At 38.5% G+C, this 18,066-nt stretch overlaps 1 protein-coding gene across 3 annotated transcripts in view; it reads left to right on the forward strand.

The window, feature by feature from the left end:
- Positions 1–18,066, forward strand: part of TTLL5 (tubulin tyrosine ligase like 5) — a 400,968-nt gene that overhangs the window by 94,520 nt on the left and 288,382 nt on the right. For 2 of the 3 annotated variants that reach the window (XM_036734448.1, XM_036734450.1), the window contains exons 13-16: positions 9,666–9,747; positions 10,785–10,846; positions 12,319–12,413; positions 14,390–14,431. In XM_036734448.1, the coding sequence (XP_036590343.1) occupies positions 9,666–9,747; positions 10,785–10,846; positions 12,319–12,413; positions 14,390–14,431 (281 nt within the window). The remainder of the gene's footprint in view (positions 1–9,665; positions 9,748–10,784; positions 10,847–12,318; positions 12,414–14,389; positions 14,432–18,066) is intronic. The other variant, XM_036734449.1, reaches the window with a different exon arrangement.

An 18,066-nucleotide genomic window follows, 5' to 3' on the forward strand; every position in this document is an offset into this window, starting at 1 on the left:
GCTTATCTCCTTGCCTTAAGTCTCTCCTCACTTCAGTCTGTTTTCTGTTCAGCTGCCCAAGTGATCTTCAAAAAGTATAGCCAAGGCCCCTCCTCTACTTCGCTTGCATTGAATGCTCTCCTCCTTGCCTCTGTCCTTTGGATTCCATTACTTCTTGCAAGTTTCAGCCCAAATCCCACTCCCTATGAGAGGTCTTTCCTAGTTTCCCCTGTTGCTAATGCCTTCCTTCTGACTTTACTTCCCATTGACTACCTTGTATGCACATAGTTGTTTTCATCTTGTCTTCCCCATTAGAATGTAAGATCTTTGAGGGTATGTAGACCATATTTTTGCTTTTCTTTGTACCCCCAGAGCTTAGCACAATGCCTAGCATGTAGTAGACACTTGATAAATGCTCATTGACTGACTGAAGGCAATTGAAATTTTTTCTTGTTAACTAATTTTAAAATTCTTGAAAATTAGATGGAGCAGTAAGCAACTACATTGGGAAGCGATTCACAGGAACTCAACCTAGAAGTGACATAAATTAGTCTCTATTATAGCAATGGTAGTGCTGAACACAGGGTTTCTGAAGCATTATATAATGGGAAAAGGGAAGGAAGAACCAGGAAAATTGTTGTTGCTGTTCATTGGTTCTTTGTTCTTGAAGAGAACTAATTACATCCAGAGGGTGACATCTTCACTTCTGAGTGAATTAGATCTAAGTGAGGCAGAGCTGTCTCCTGCAGAGTCATTGGAGTCCAGTTGCAAGACAATATGTTAAGTCTGTCAGGGAAATATGGGCAGCATGATAGGCAGTTTGCCTTTGGACCCTTAGATAGGATGGATGGTCTGCTTCTATGCTGAAAGGTCTAAGAAACAGCCCCAAACCATGCTTGAAAGGAGGCATAATTTTTCAGGATCAGTTGTTAAAGGATGGACTTAGATGGATCCTCAGAAATAATTTAGAGTCCATTGGTTTTACAGATGAGAAGACTTATGCATGGTAATGGTTAAACAAATTGCCTAAGGGTTATACAACAAGATCATGACAGATTGAAGACTGGAATGTGGATCCTTTGAGTGCCAGCCCTGCCTTCTTGCCACTGTGCTGTGCTGCCTCCCCATACAACATGCAGGGGTACATTTGACTGTGTGCTTTCCATGCCTAACTCAGTCAAAAATTTTATCTTCTCTTGGAAAAGGTTGAGCAATACGTGATGTTGCTAAAGATGCTAAGGTGAGGTTTTGGGTAGTACTCAGTGAATAAGCATTTATTAAAATACCTACTGTGTAACAGGCACTGTGCTGATTGATGGAAATACAAATACAGTGAAACAATCTATTTGCAAGGAGGATATCAAGGAAGATAACAAACATATATAAGTATATACAGAATAAATATGAAGAGGACAAATGCAATTGCAATTAGAAAGAAATTAAAAGGTAATTTGGGAAGGAGGGCACTAGTAGTTGGGTGGGGTTGGGAAAGGCTTCACATAGAAGATAGTGCTTGAGCTATGTGTCTTAAAGAATGAGAAAGATTTTATGAGGCAGAGGTGAGTGCGTTCAGGGATAGCAGCATGGGAGACAGCCCATGCAAAGGCATGGAGGCAGGAGATGAAGTGCCGTATATGAGGAACAGAGAAAAAAGTCATGTTGGTTGAATCACAGAGTATGGGAAGAAAGGCAAATGCCTGCTATGTGCCCAGAACTATGCTAAATGCTTTACAGATGTAACGTTTGATCCTCACAACTACTCTGGTAATAATTACTATGATCTCTGTTTTACAATAGAGAGAATTGGGGCAAATAGTGGTTACCATCCCTCTGAACCCTCCCACCCCCAGAATTCACCATAACTCCTCCCAGAACTTCCATTGTACCTTCTGGAATGCTTGTTCCACAGGCAACAAACTTGCCTTCATCTTAAATCTATTCTTTGCCAATTTCTTCTATCTACCAGCTGTTACTGAAACTTGGCTTTTCTCTGGTGACATAGCCTTCCTGTCCACCCTTTCCAGTACTGGCTGCACCTTCACTCATTCTCCTTGGCTCCCTGGTGGAGGTGGGAGAATTGGACTCCATTTCTACTTCTAAGTTCTCTCCTTTCCTCTTTCACCCAATTCTCTTCCTTTGTGGTACATACTATTCAATCTGCCACTCAGTCAAAATCCTGGTAGTGGTTGTTTGCAGACCCTCAGGTCACTCACCTTCTTTCCTTAATGAGTTGTATACCTGGCTTATAATTTTTCTCCCCTTCTCAACTCCTGACCTCATACTAGGGGACTTCTACATGCATATTGATTCTCCTTCAAATACCCTACCCATTCAGTCCCTCAGCTTCCTCACCTCTCATGAACAGCTACTCCACCCCACCCTTTCAGCCACATGCAAAGATGGTCATACCCCTGATCTTGCCATCACCCACATATATACCATCTTCATGTTCAAGAAATCTGTAATCTCATTTTCTGCCCATAATCTATTGCTTTTCTCCTCTCCCTCTGCTTTCCCTTACATAACCCTGCTCTTCATCCTTATCATGATTTCCAATCCCTTGACCACCCTTCATTTCTCTCCTGGACTTTCTCCCCTACACTAGACATGATTTCCTCTTTTCCCCACCTTGACTCTTTGGCAAACCAATTCAATTCTATACTGTCTTCTACTCTTGAATTCCTAGTTTCCTTATCATATCACCATTTACACCTCAGCCTTAGATCCCTCTCACCATTTGTTGCCTTTGCACATGTGCTGTTGAATGAAAGTGGAGAAAATCATACAACCATTCTGACTGGAGTCCCCTACAAATTTGTTACATAACCTCAACTGGGACCTCATTGCTGTTAGACAATCCTACTATACCTTCCTTATCAACTCACTATCTCAGTCTCCACAGTTACTCTTCCAAACCATTCCATCCCTCCACAAACTCCTATGGCTCCTCTCCCTGCTACCCTCTCAGTAGAGAACCTTTCCTTATGTTTCACAGAAAAAATTAAAGCCATTCTCAGTGAATTCCCTCTCCTCCCCTCTTTCTCCTCTCATATCACTCAATTGCCTTCTGTCATTTTCTCCTTCTTCACCCTTGTGTCACAAGATGAGCCGGCTTTACTCCCAAGACTAATCCCTCTACCAGCTCAAATGATTCCTTTCCTCCTATCTCCTAATAGACTGTCCCTCCTCCATCACTTATTTTCAATCTCTCCCTGTCGTCTGGCTCCTTTCCTACTGCTTACAAACATACTCATGTCTATCCCACCCTGAAAAAAATCCTCACTTGATCTTTCCACCCCTGATAACTATTGTCCTATATCTTTTTTGCCCTTTGTGGCTAACCTCCTTGAAAGGCTCACCTACAAAAGGTGCTTCCACTTTCTCTCTTCTCATTCTTTATCATTCCATTTAGACTGCTCTCTCTAAATATACCAGTGATCTATTAATTGTCAAATTCAGCGCTCTTTTCTCAATCCTCATTCTCTTCAACTTCTCTGTAGCCTTTGATGCTATTGGTCTTCTTGATGCTCTCTTCTGTTTAGGTTTTCAGGACACTACTCTCTCCTGGCTCTCCTACCTATATGGCCACTCCTCAGTCTCCTTTGCTGGATCTTCATCCAAATCATGCCCCCTAGCCGTTGTAGATGTCCCACAGGGTTCTGTCCTGGGCCCTCTTCTCTTTTCTCTCTATACCACTTCATTTGGTAATCTCATCAGCTACCATGGATTTAATTGCTATCTGTATCATGATGATTCTCAAATCTACCTGTCCTGCTCCCAATTTTTCTTCCTTGTTAGTGTAGAAGGCAATACCTTTTTCCTAGTCCTTTGGGCTCACAAGTCATCATGGATTCCTCACTATCTTTCAACCCTTATTCCCCCATATCCAAGTTGTTGCCAAGGTCTATTGATTTCACCTTTGCCACATCTCTCAAGTACACCCCCTTCTCTCATCTGACATTGCCACCACTCTAGGGCAGGCTATCATCACTCCACACCTTGATTACTGCAATAGCTGCTGGTGCTTCTACCTGCCTCAAGTCTCTCCCCAGTCCAGTCCATTCTTTAGTCACTAATGTGCAGTCAGATCATGTCACCCTTGTATTGAATAAACTCCAGTGGCTCCCTATGACTTCCAGGAGCAAATACAAAATACTCTGGCATTCAAAGTCCTTTATAACCTAGCCCCCTTCTACTTTTCCAGTCTTCTTACACCTTTTCCCCTAACATATACTATTTGATCCAGTGACACTGACCTTTTGGCTATTCACAAATAAGATACTCCATCCATGGCTCCAGGCATTTTCTCTGTATGTGCCCATGCCTGGAATGCCCTCTCTCCTTCACTTCAATTACTGACTCCCTAGTTTCCTTCAAATCCTATCTAAAATCCCTCCTCCTACAGGAAGTCTTACCTAATCTCTTAATTCCAATGCTTTTCCTCTCTTAATGATTTCTTAGTTATGCTGGATTTAACTTATTTATATAGATTTGTTTACATATTGTCTCCCCTGTTAGATTGTAAGGTCCTTGAAGGCAGGGACTGTCTTCTGCCTCTTTTTCTTTTGCCACTGCTTAGCACAATATCTGGTACTTAGTAGACACATAATAAATGTTTATTGAATGAATGTATAGATCTATGAGTCATCTGTGTAGTGATGCTGGTTCAACCCATGGATACTGATGAGGGGTATGGGGGTATAGAGAGCAAAGAGAAAATGTACTAGGACAGAACCTTTTACGATCATCCCCAGTTTGGGTGTGGGGGACAGGCAACATGCATAATGAGCCAGCAAAGGAGACGGTAAAGGAATCATCAGACAGTGTATCAGCAAGGCAATAATCACAATATATATGATAATTGTTTAATGCCTATTGCTGTTGCTAAAATGGCTATTACGGACAGGTAACCAGAGAGGCAAGAGGATCCAGGAAGAGAGGACAGGATGTTCGACAATGTCATATACAACAAATAATAGCTAAGAAGGATAAGGACTGAGAACAGAGTGTGAAGAGACATCGATATTTCTGTTCCTCAGATAACTAAGCCTCCAAATGATTTATTTGTGGAATGGAGTTGGGTTCCTGAGTGAATTTAGCCAATGAAACCCTAGACTCATACCCTTTTTCTCTGATTTTGATTAATAGTTCTATGTAGACTGAAAGAATTTAGCTGCTTTTGCTTCTTGCATGTGCACGTACATGCGCACCCACACCCACTTCAACTTATACCCATGTCTGTCTGTCTGTCTGTCTGTCTGTCTCTCTCTCTTTCTCACACACACACACACACACACACACACACACACACACTCTTTAACTTATTTTTTTTTAATTTATTTATTTAACATATTTGGTTTTCAGCATTGATTTTCACAACAGTTTGAATTACAAATTTTCTCCCCATTTCTACCCTCCCCCCGACTCCAAGATGGCTTATATTCTGGTTGCCCTGTTCCCCAGTCAGCCCTCCCCTCTATCACCCCACTCCCGTCTCATCCCCTTTTCCCTTCCTTTCTTGTAGGGCAAGATAAATTTCTACGCCCCATTGCCTGTGTATCTTAATTTTTAGTTGCATACAAAAAGTTTTTTTGTTTTTGAACATCTGATTTTAAAACTTTGAGTTCCAAATTCTCTCCCCTCTTCCCTTCCCACCCACCCTCCCTAAGAAGCCGAGCAATTCAACCTAGGCCACGCATGTATTATTATGTATAACACTTCCACAATACTCATGTTGTGAAAGGCTAACTACATTTTGCTCCTTCCCAACCCATCCTGCTTTATTGAATTTTCTCCCTTGACCCTGTCCCCTTTCCAAAGTGTTTGTTTTGATTACCTCCACCCCCATCTGCCCTCCCCTCCATCATCCCCCCACCTTTTATTTTTTTTATTTATCTTCCTCCCTCTTCTTTCCTGTGGGGTAAGATACCCAACTGAGTATGTATGGTATTCCCCCTCAGCCAAATCTGATGAGAGCAAGGTTCACTCATTCCCCCCTCACCTGCCCTCTCCCCTCCTCCCATAGAACTGCTTCTTCTTGCCAGCTTTATGTGAGATAATCCACCCCATTCTATCTCTCCCTATCTCCCTCTCTCAGTATGTTGCTCTCTCATCCCTTAATTTCATTTTATTTTTTTTTAGATATCTTCCCTTCATCTTCAACTCACCCTGTATCTGCTCTCTCTCTTTTACATATATGTATATATATAAACACATATATATATACACACATACATACACATACATACGTATACACATAGATATATACATACATACACATTCACTTATATATATACATAAACATATATATATATATATATATATATATATATATATATATATATATATGCATATTCCCTTCAACTACCCTAATACTGAGGTCTCATGAATCAAACACATCATCTTTCCATGTAGGAATGTAAACAAAACAGTTCAACTTTAGTAAGTCCCTTGCAATTTCCGTTTCTTGATTACCTTTTCATGCTTCTCTTGATTCTTGTGTTTGAAAGTCAAATTTTCTATTCAGTTCTGGTCTTTTCACTGAGAAAGCTTGAAAGTCCTCTATTTTATTGAAAATCCATATTTTGCCTTGGAACATGATACTCAGTTTTGCTGGGTAGGTGATTCTAGGTTTTAATCCTAGCTCCATTGACCTCCGGAATATCGCATTCCAAGCCCTTCGATCTCTTAATGTAGAAGCTGCCAGATCTTGGGTTATTCTGATTGGGTTTCCACAATACTCAAATTGTTTCTTTCTGGCTGCTTGCAGTATTTTCTCCTTGATCTGGGAGCTCTGGAATTTGGCGACAATATTCCTAGGAGATTTCTTTTTGGGATCTATTTGAGGAGGCGATCGATGGATTCTTTCAATTTCTATTTTGCCCTGTGGCTCTAGAATATCAGGGCAGTTCTCCTTGATAATTTCTTGAAAGATGGTATCTAGGCTCTTTTTTTGATCATGGCTTTCAGGTAGTCCAATAATTTTTAAATTATCTCTCCTGGATCTATTTTCCAGGTCAGTGGTTTTTCCAAGGAGATATTTCACATTGTCTTCCATTTTTTCATTCCTTTGATTCTGTTTTATAATATCCTGATTTCTCATAAAGTCACTAGCTTCCACTTGCTCCAGTCTAATTTTTAAAGTAGTATTTTCTTCAGTGGTCTTTTGGATCTCCTTTTCCATTTGGGTAATTCTGCCTTTCAAGGCATTCTTCTCCTCATTGGCTTTTTGGAGCTCTTTTGCCATTTGAGTTAGTCTGTTTTTTAAGGTGTTGTTTTCTTCAGTGTATTTTTCAGTATTTTTATGGGTCTCCTTTAGCAAGTCATTGACTTGTTTTTCATGGTTTTCTCGCATCCTTCTCATTTCTCTTCCCAATTTTTCCTCTACTTCTCTAATTTGCTTTTCCAAATCATTTTTGAGTTCTTCTATGGCCTGGGGCCAGTTCATGTTTTTCTTGGAGGCTTTTGTTGTAGGCTCTATGACTTTGTTGTCTTCTTTAGGCTGTATGTTTTGGTCTTCTTTGTCACCAAAGAAAGAATCCAAAGTCTGAGACTGAATCTGGGCACGTTTTCGCTGCCTGGCCATATTCCCAACCAACTAACTTGACCTTTGAGTTTTTCAGTGGGGTATGACTGCTTGTAGACTAACGAGTTCTATGTTCTATGTTTGGGGGGGAGGTGCCAGCTCTGTCAGAGCCACACTCCTCCTTCCCCAAGGACCCCCAGTCCAGACTGGGCTTAGATCTTCAGCAGGCTGTTGCACTCCTGCTCTGATCTGCCACTTAATTCCTCCCACCAGGTGGGCCTGGAGCCGGAAGTAACAACAGCTGTAGCTGCCCCACCTCCGCTGCCCCCGGGGCTGGAAGCCTAACCGCGAACTCCTTCCACTCCCGCAGCTTTTCCCACTGACCTTCTCCGCAGTCTTTGGTGTTTGTGGGTCGAGGGGTCTGGTAACTGCCGCAGCTCACATATTCAGGGCGCTAGGGCCCCCTCCGCCCAGCTTCTGTTCTGGATGGTTCACGCTGCTCAGGCTGGGCTCTGCTCCACTCCGTTCCCAGCTCCCAGCTCCCAGCTCCGTGTGGAATAGACCTCACCCAGAGACCATTCAGGCTGTCCTGGGCTGGAGCCCTGCTTCCCTCTGCTGTTCTGTGGGTTCTGCCATTCTAGAATTGGTTCAGAGCCATTTTTTATAGGTTTTTGGAGGGACTCGGGTACGGAGCTCACTCTAGTCCGTGCTTACCAGCCGCCATCTTGGCTCCGCCCCCCCACTCTTTAACTTATATATCCAAGTTGGTAGCAAAACAATCCCTCTGACTTGCTTTCTCAAAGAAGAATGGCAGTAGCTTCCTAATTGCTCTTCTCAATTCCAGTCTCTCCCACCTCCAATCCATTTTCCACACAGTTGTCAAAAGTAATGTTCATAAACCATAGGTTTGACCATACCACTCCCCTGTTAAGTAAAGTTCAGGGGCTCCCTGTTACCTTCACAGTCAAATAGACTTCTATCTCTGATACTTAAATCTTTTCACAATTTCACAATTTGGCTCCAACCTTTCTAATACTCATAAATTCACCTTTGCCTACTTTAAGGTCCAACCAAACTTGTCTTCTTTCTATTTCTCACACGTATCACTTGTTTTCCTCTATCTGTGCTGTTTTTCAGGTTGATCTGAACTTTTATCAGGCCTTTTGTGAACCCCCGTTTTCTAGTTCTGCCCCCCCATATTATACTGTATTTACATATCTGCTTCTCCTCCATTGGGATATAAGCTCCTTGAAGGCAGGGAATATTTTAATTTTTGTATACCCTGCCCTCAGCGGACCTTGTTCATTTCATGAGGCTGCTGTTCTATGTCTACTACATAGTAGACACTGAATAAATTTGATTGTTTGATTCTTTGATTTTGTGAGGTGAGAACTTTTGGGGGCTTATAGATCTCTTAGAAAGACATCTCAAATGCTGTCTAATTGTTGCATAATATACTTTGGGGGTAGCTAGATGGCACAGTGGATAGAGTGTCAAGCCTGGAGTCAGAAAGGACTCATCTTCCTGAGTTCAAATCCAGCCTTACTCAACTTACTAGCTGTGTGATCCTAGGTAAGTCACTTAGCCCTCTTTGCATTAGTTTCTTCATCTGTAAAATGGCAAACCACTCCATTATCTTTGCCAAGAAAACCCCAGATGGAGTTATGAAGAGTCAGATACAACTGAAATACTAAACAACAATAATATATATTCATTCTTTTGAATTCTGAAGATTCTTTCATTTACATTTTACTGGTCATGGAACTCATATAATATCACTCATTAAATCTTTGGGCTTCTTATAGGGATTTATTGAAATAACCCCCCAGATTTGGTTTCATGTTGTTCCACGCTGGAAAGAGCTATTAGTTTGTGAGATAGAAAGTGATGTTGTATATTGTTAAAGTTCTTTAAAATTTTCTTCTTACTTTGACCTTGACAAGCATTAACGAACATCAACATTTCTATATACAAAGAACAGAAAAGCAGATTGTATGTGAACCTATGAATTTTTGTTGTATACAACTTGTTTTCTTAAAGTATATTTTAAATTTAATATGATGCTATAAAGTGCCCTGCTTCTCTGTGTCCTCTTTGTAACGTCTGCTATCTCCTCCTTATTTTTTAAGTGTTCTATTGTTGACTGTTGCTTTATTTCTAGAGCTTTATGGCTTCGATGTTCTCATTGATTCAACTCTGAAACCGTGGTTGCTAGAAGTGAATCTTTCTCCTTCTTTGGCCTGGTAAGTGAATACTGTCATCAAGTGAGGGTCATATATTCATCTAGTCACACCAAAATGATTTTTGTCATATTTTTTATTACTAGAAAAATAAGATTCTCCCCCAACCCCAACATTTTTCCTTGTGTTCTTTTCTAAGTGTTGTAGATAGAGATTAGTGGAAGTTTTAGACCTGGAGATATTTCTTGTACTGCTCTGGAAATCATAGTATTCCATCCTCTTTGACATCAAAACTAAATGAATAAGCTTTTTAATAAAAGCTAGTCTATATTCTGTTTCACCCTATGGTACAGTAAAAACTTTGTTCATTTTTTGAGGCCACTGTCCTGATTATTAAGTCAATTAAAAATATATAGGGGGTGTAAATGCTAGTCTAAGCTAGCATTAGTGATAAAAGGTCCCCTTGCCCTGTTCTATATCCTGTGCCTATACACTTCTAAAGATTTTAACTGTTCTTACATGGGAGACTTATTTATTGTTTTCTGGCTGACCCCTTGTTTTGAAGAAAGGGTGGAATATCATTTGGAATCCCAGATAAAATTCTACTCACAACCTCTGTAGTCTAAACTTTCAATTAACTGTGAGCTCCACTGAACGATTGGGAAACTCTAATCATTATACTGAAAACCACCCAGATGCACTGCTTAACAAAGGCAAATGTTGTCAATATGCCATTTAATGAAATTGAGTCAGATAAATGTTGTAAAGGCTTTTCTCTATGTCATTGGTGAGATTAAAGGTGAAATGATTAAAGGTGAAATACTTAAAGAAACCTTTGTACTGAGCCTGCCCATTAGAGAAGGTATATAATATTAGACCCTAGTACCTTTAGCTGGATTCCTCTTTTCCTGTCTTTTCATAATGACATTTTCTTTTCTGGGGCTCTAATATCCTCTTTGCCTTGTTAGCCTTTACTTTCTGAGAGCTCTGATCTGTTAGAGCCTATTGAAGACATAATCTTAAGGAAGCATTTGATCCATTAAATTGTTAAATTAATAATCTTCTCCTTATTTTTCTTTCTTTTCTTTCTTCACTTCCAGTGATGCACCTCTGGACCTAAAGATTAAAGCTAGTATGATTTCAGATATGTTCACTGTTGTAGGTAAGTAATTTTCTCTGAATTCAATACAGTATTAAAGTTAGCTGGAGTCTGCATTTTGTTCAGCATTGGTGAAGTGTCAGGTTTGCCAACTTTCTTGAAAGAAGTACTAAGAAATGATATTTTCAGGGAAGTGAGAGAAAGTATTCTTACCTGTTGTGTCTCCCAGCTTCCCTAACTTCCTCCTGTCTTAGATAAAATATAAATTCATTGAAAGAAATTTTTTAAAAAAATCTTATTTTTTTTTTAAACATCACTGTCATTTCTCCAGTGACTCCCATTCTCGTTCTCCACCCAATTTGGACCCTCCTTTGTAATAAAGAAATACAATTAGGTCAAACTAATGAACATATTGACCGTATCTGACAACATATGCCTCATCTACCTTGTGGTCTCCCTTCCCTGTGGAAGGCCTGTTCCTCTGTCAGTCTTGCAGTACAGTGGGAAGAGGCTCTAGAGTTAGAGGTCTTGGGTTCAGATTCTACCTCAGACACTTAATATCTGGGTGACCTTGAACAGATCACTTCACCTCCACTGGCCACAGTTTCCTCATCGGTAAAAGAAGAGTGCAGCTCCAGGTGGCCTAAATGGTCCCTTCTAGCTCTAGATTTATGATGCTGTGATGTATGTCACCGTTGGTCATGGGTTTGATCAGAGTTCCAATGTCTTTCAGTGCTGTTTTGCTTTGTCTTGTGGTCATGGTTTAAATTGTTCTTCTCATTCTACTTCAAAGCCTTTTTGGTATAAAGAAAACTGGATACATTTTCATTGAAACAGTCCCTGTTGGTCTTAACATGATTTCTTCTCCAGTAGCTAAAACTGAAGGTGCCTTAACAGCAAAAACCTTTTTTAAAAAGAGAAGCCAAGAAAATACAAAAGGAATAGTCTCGGGTCGGTAGACTGTGGTATGTTAGTCAACAGACCATTACACAGAACATTTCAGGTAGATCTGTACTTAGGACACTCAGTTTCTCTATTCTCCTTGGAAGAAAAGCTGCTTCTATTCAGGAGGTAAGTAGACATTGGCCAGTGTTTGATTTCTCAAGCCGTAAATAAGATGTAGTGATCACTGTGAAACAGGCAGGTCTCTTACCTGCCTTACTGATTTTTTTCACTCTCCCAATCAAAGAATTCTTAACAGTCAATATTCAACAGAGTTCTTAAAACAGCTTTTGTTTTACTGACGTGAATGCAGCAATGGATATATTTGTTTGTGTCATTACTCTCAAGTTCATCAGCTTAAATATTTTTTTCTTAGTAAAAATGACCCGTGTAGCCCAGAGTTGTATCTGGTCCCTTTTACTTATGGTGGTTTCAAGTTTAAGCATAATTGAAGGTAGAGACCTTTGGGATACTTTTGCCTGGGTAGGATATTGGCAATGAGACTTGGTTTATACTACAAAAGAAAAGGTAAAGCTGGACCTGCAGATTTCCTAGAAAATGGCAGGTTCTAATGTTGCCCTTGTCTTATTCAGGATTTGTGTGCCAAGATTCTTCTCAACGGTCATCAACCAGGCCAATGTATCCTACATTTGAGCCTTCCAGGAGAAATCCCTTCCAGAAAACTCAGGTGAGCAAATTCAGCAGCTACAAGCCTCTAGGAGGACCACAGGGAAGTAGCTGATTTAAACTGGCATAAGAGTCAAGTGAGTGAGCTTAGGCAACATGAATGGTCAGGGTACCTGCTGGAGAAGACTGCACCATGGGACTCTCAGTATGAACATAAATAGGCAGCTAACAGCCAGTTACATTCAGCCTTGGTAAATAGCTTATGCTGTCAATCAAACTTTTTTCCTTTTCTTTTTTTCTTTCTTGCTTTGCCTCCCTTTCTTTTTGCTTTACTTCCCCTTTTGTTTTTCTTCTTTCTCAGATTGATATCCATATAATCTGGGCACAAAAGGGAAGATTATATACTAATTCCCAGTGGCTGCTTTGTTAAGTGTTTTATGATCTTCATTTTGGCTTCATGATCTAGACAAAAGATGTACAGCTGAAAATCTTCCCAGCAAGTGGGTCTCCTCAACAGTATCCATGAAACACTACCTGAAATGAAATGGTATAGGGCCTAAATCCTCTTGGATATTTCTCTGGCATTGTCTGATTACCCTCTCTCCAGAATAGCCTTTCTGTTCCAGCCGCGCCAATCAGTTTGTCATTCTTCTCATACCACTTGCTGGTTCTCACTTAACATGCTTTCATTTGTATCATATGCTCCCATCTAGAAGTCTTGTCTTCTTGTCCCTGTCCCATCTGGATTGATTGCTTAAGTGCCTCAAAACTCATCTTTCTTTAGGAAGCATTCCTTAATTAAACCACCTCATTCTGATGATTCCTTTGCTTTGTTTCTAATCAGCATTTCTTTTCTCTGCACTTTATTATTTTGTACACCTGGTTTGTTGCTTTGTTCTTCTTTGTACCTCATTTACTAGACTGGAAGTTTTCAGCAGGCAGGGACTGTGTCTTGTCTCTTTCTTTTGTATTTGCCCATACCACATAGAATAGTGATCTGCACTGATAAAATATGTCTGGATTGACAGGCAGATAGAATGTTACTTATTCAAGTATGTGATGCTTTTTCCTATAGGAAATATCTAAACTTTTTAATGTGGCAAAAAGGAGTGCTCTTCTTTAAGAGATGTCTTTTTGGAAGAAAATTTAAACTAGGAGTTTGATTTTTAACTGATCAATGGATCATCATAGATCAAGGGTTTTGTTTTTATTTTTAATAGGGAGAACTGAAATTTTAACCTTATTGTACTAGGAAATTTTATCACAATTGGTTATGTGCTTCTTCTTCACATTGTTCCTATAGCGTTCATGTAAATAGCAGTTATCTAGATAAGAATAATCATAACTAACATTTCTAGATTTGATCTCAAAGAATTTTTTTTTGCTACAAACTATATTTTCAATGCTGCCATGCAGTTTTGTTGTTTATTTTTTTTGGAGTGCCATGCAGTTTTAGTAAACTTTTTTTTTTGTCAAGTTTCTCTCTGGAATGGCTACATTTCTGTCATGGATGAAATGTTGTTTTCTATTGTCAAAATTATGAAAATCCTAGAATATCTGTTCTCTCATTATTTTGCTAGCGGATAGGCAATGGCGTTATATCATTCTCTTCAAGCTTATGAGGCATTTTTGTAACTAAAGAAATTGCAGCTGCGTTACATGTAATATCTGAAATAAATTTGTCAGAGTAAGGAAAAGATTTATACCAAATGACAAGGCATGTAAGGGTTGAGATTTTTATGTATAGAAGAGGAAATTCCATTGAAGTATTGGAGAAGCTTCTGTTTTATCAGTTTTAAGAATGTTCATGCTTTCAGAGTTATGAAAATGAAGCTGGAAATAGATATGCTAGAGAGGAAGACAGCGTATGGGGAACTAAATGCTCTTGATGCACCACTTCCATCTCATAGAAGTCTCATTCTAGATTTCTTCCTGGTGATTACTTTCTACCGTCTTCACATCTTAGTCTTGGTGGATGGGGACATAGGAATTTTAGGAGAACATATGGCTTTATTCCATTTTTCTATCTTTTTTTAGCGTCCAGCATCTGCTCCAGCTCAATCATCAAACTCCAAGCAGGTAAGTTTTGGGTCATTTGGAAACTATTTCCATTCCAAAAATAGAAAGTCATTTAGCTTTAGTTTCTAGTCCTTGCGTTGTATAAGTAGAGAATTCCTCAAGTATTTGAAGAATTTAATAGTACAAAATGAAAGTGAAAATGGGGATAAATATGTAGCAGAAGAAAGGTCTGGAGGAACAAAAGACAGGAAGCTTAGGATATAGGAACTTTTTAGAAGTCTCTTCACTTCATTTAATATAGATCGAAGGAGAGAATGGAGGCAATTGATGCTTAGGTCAATGGAATGGAGCTTAGAAAGTACTAGGTCTATTTTGATAGAGTATTTCAGAAAAAATAATGTAGGTCTAATTATTTCATTTTTGCTTATATTGTTTTTGATCATGGGATTATCAGTAGAACACCTTAGAAATAATTCTCACGATGGTTTTGGACTATATGTGTTAACTAATATCTGCCACAAGAGATGAAATTTAGCATAAGTAGTTTTATGTTACGTAATCTATCCAAAGGTCTTTCAATGTGTCTACACTTTTCATAGTAACTCATAAACACTAACTATAAAACAGTGTACCTATTTTATCCTTCTCTCTTAGCATCGTTCTCTAGTTGCTGTCACATTAGCTGCTCTCAAATGCAGTATTAGCGTTTGAATTCTCCAGATACGGACCTCTCTTCCATTCTCCCTTTCTCCCCTTGATCTTCTTTGGGGACATGGTGATAATTTGATCCTGGTCTTCTTTAGTAGTGTGTAGACTTTGGATGCATTGAATTATGTCTGGTGAGGCAATCAGCATTAATGTTAGCCTTTGTTCCTTTGATACAGCTCCTGCGCTTGGAAGCTTCAGCTATATAGTCAGTGGAGGAACTAATCCTGGCATAAGGGCCTTTGAAGTAAAAACAAATAAACAAAAAAAGCATTTCTCATTGAACCTATTAACCAGCCAAGATAGCTTCCAAAACATGATTTTAGTATTTAAGTCTAGTATTTTAACCTGCTCTGTGTAGTATTTTGCATTATTAAGTAATCATGCTGTAGAAGATTATTCTTGTCCTCAGAGAACATGTATCCTAAATATCTCATGGGATGAATCTGCCTAGGGATGCACAGCTTTCTGGGTGTTATTCCCAAGACATTAGCGTTATATTTAATCATTGCCTTATTTTTTCCCTTTCTTCATTTCAACTTTATTACTCTTAATTATATCTCTTCTATCATTGTATTATGCATCTTGTCTTAATTAGTGATCAAGTCCTATGGTAGCATTTGAAAACAGTTTTTGTAATACCATTGCCTGACCGTTATTGTTCAGCCAACTTTTTGCAAATGGAGCTATTTGTTCTTGGAATGTCTTCCTGATGAGTGCCCTAAACTCACATAAGCAGAGAATTTGCCTTCTTGCTTCTGCGAAGTGTACTTCTTTCTCTGTAGGTCCTATATCATGTTATTTTTTTTTCTATTATATAACGTAGTTATTCGGTTTTGTTGTCTATTTTCTCACCTTATTCATTTAATTTTTTTTTAATTTTAATTTTCAGTTCCACATTCTCTCCCTCCCCCACCCATTGAAAAAACAATAAATAGGATACCTATCATACATATATAGTCATGCAGAACATTTCCACATTAGCCATGCTCAGGAAAAAAGAAATAAAAATACGAAAAGGAAAAACATGCTTCCATCTGCACTCTGAGTTCATCCTAACTGGAGGTAGATAGCATTTCATGTTATGAGTCCTTTCAAGTTGTGGTGGATTATTGTATCGGTCAGAATTACTAAGCCTTTCATCCCCTTACTCATTCTGAAGCCATTTCTTCTTTCTCAGTTTCTCACTTCTCTTAACTATCTATTTAAAATTTTCTTCCAGGTCATGTTTTTTCCTAGGTTGAAACTTATTTTGCTTGTTCTTTCACATCTCCATAGTCAGTCATTTAAGAATTAGTAATGCTCTGTGTTTGTTGTTGTCTATAGATTTCATGGCTTATATTTTTTTCTCTTAGACCATCAATGCAGATGTTAAATAACCTTTAGTCTCTACTTGTCCTTGAATGATGGCCTGAACTTGAGTCACTGTTATTTATCATACCTTTTGCTTGTGGGCTTTTAACTTGTTTCCAATTTATATTATAGTATTGAATCAAAACAAGTTTGGCATGGTGCAGAATTTAAATTTTTTGGACAATTTCAAATGCTTCTATAAAAATCCAGATTGTATCTGCAATGCTCCCTTTTCTCACTAATTTTGCCATTTTTTCCCCAAAGAATCAAGATTGTCTAATATGATTTAAAATGAGCAAAATCTCCATACTGCTTATTCTTCATGAGTCCGCTAACCTCTAGATATTTACAATTTTTTTTCTTAATATTTGTTCCATTATTTTACTAGGGATTCAAGTTAGACTTACCAGGCCGGTAATCACCAGGAGCATTCTTCTTACCATTTTTGAAGACTGGTACCACATTTGCTTTTTTCTAATCCTCTGGTACCTTCCCAGTTCTTCATGATTTTTCAAACATAATTGTAAGTGGTTTTGGTAAGTTTTTGTTTTTAAAACCAATTCCCTTTATGCCCACCATGACGCATGTCTTTTAGACCTGCTAATTTGCATATATTAAAAATTTTCAATTATTGCCATGCATATTTTTTTTTCTATAACTTATTTTCCACAGGTAGATTATTGCCTGATAATACGAAACTTTTTTTTAACTTTACTCATCTTCCAAAATGTATTTCATGCCTTCATTTTGTCCCATGTCAGTTATTAGTTAGCTAATATTCTAGTCCATTTTCTTCTATACATACACATGCACACATACGCACATACACATCTACACATGTATACATACATAATGTGTATATATGGCTATGTATGCGTACAAACACATATTGTTTTATTTATATGATATTACTTATTTATTGGACCACACTGAGCCATTCCTTTTTTTTTCCCCTTGTATTACCTTTTATTGAAGCTTTGAGCCATGTGTCATATTTTGGTTAGGTTTCTTTACATAATATTGACAAAATAACATTTCGTGGGACTGTACCAGCTAATCCTGAGTTTTTGCATTGTTCTTTTTATATGATTGTAGTTTTAGACTATTCTTTTTCGTCCCCTCCATATTTTAGATTTTGCGTATTTACATTCATTGCCTAGCATTCACCAACTCCCTTAAATTTCTATCTTTTAAATTTTCCTTCAAACTTAATATGTATTTCTTTATTATGTTGAGTTTGGATCATTTTTAATCATTCTCTTTCACTTCACTGTCACAGCCTTCAATTGTCAATCAATTAGATATGTGATAGCTATTTCTCTGAATAGACTTCTAAATAGTAAGGTTATACTAACAGTGATGTAACTCCCTTGATGCGTTGTGCAGTGCCTGAACAATAAATGGACAGTCCAAAGTTTCTGTGAACATTAAGTGTTTTCAATCATGCCTGCACCAGCCAAGTCAGGTGTTTGTTTTGAGGGGCTGTATTTTCATGATGGCCTGAGCCAGCTCACCATTTTTTTTTAAACCTAGACTTATCACAACCTCAAGTTAGAGATTGTGGCTAATTTGTAGAAATTCAAAATCACGAAATGGCTTGAGTCAAGAATATTGTATCTTTGTTCTCTGCCTCTCCT

Source organism: Trichosurus vulpecula, chromosome 8 (assembly GCF_011100635.1).
Source record: "Trichosurus vulpecula isolate mTriVul1 chromosome 8, mTriVul1.pri, whole genome shotgun sequence".
NCBI lineage: Eukaryota > Metazoa > Chordata > Mammalia > Diprotodontia > Phalangeridae > Trichosurus > Trichosurus vulpecula.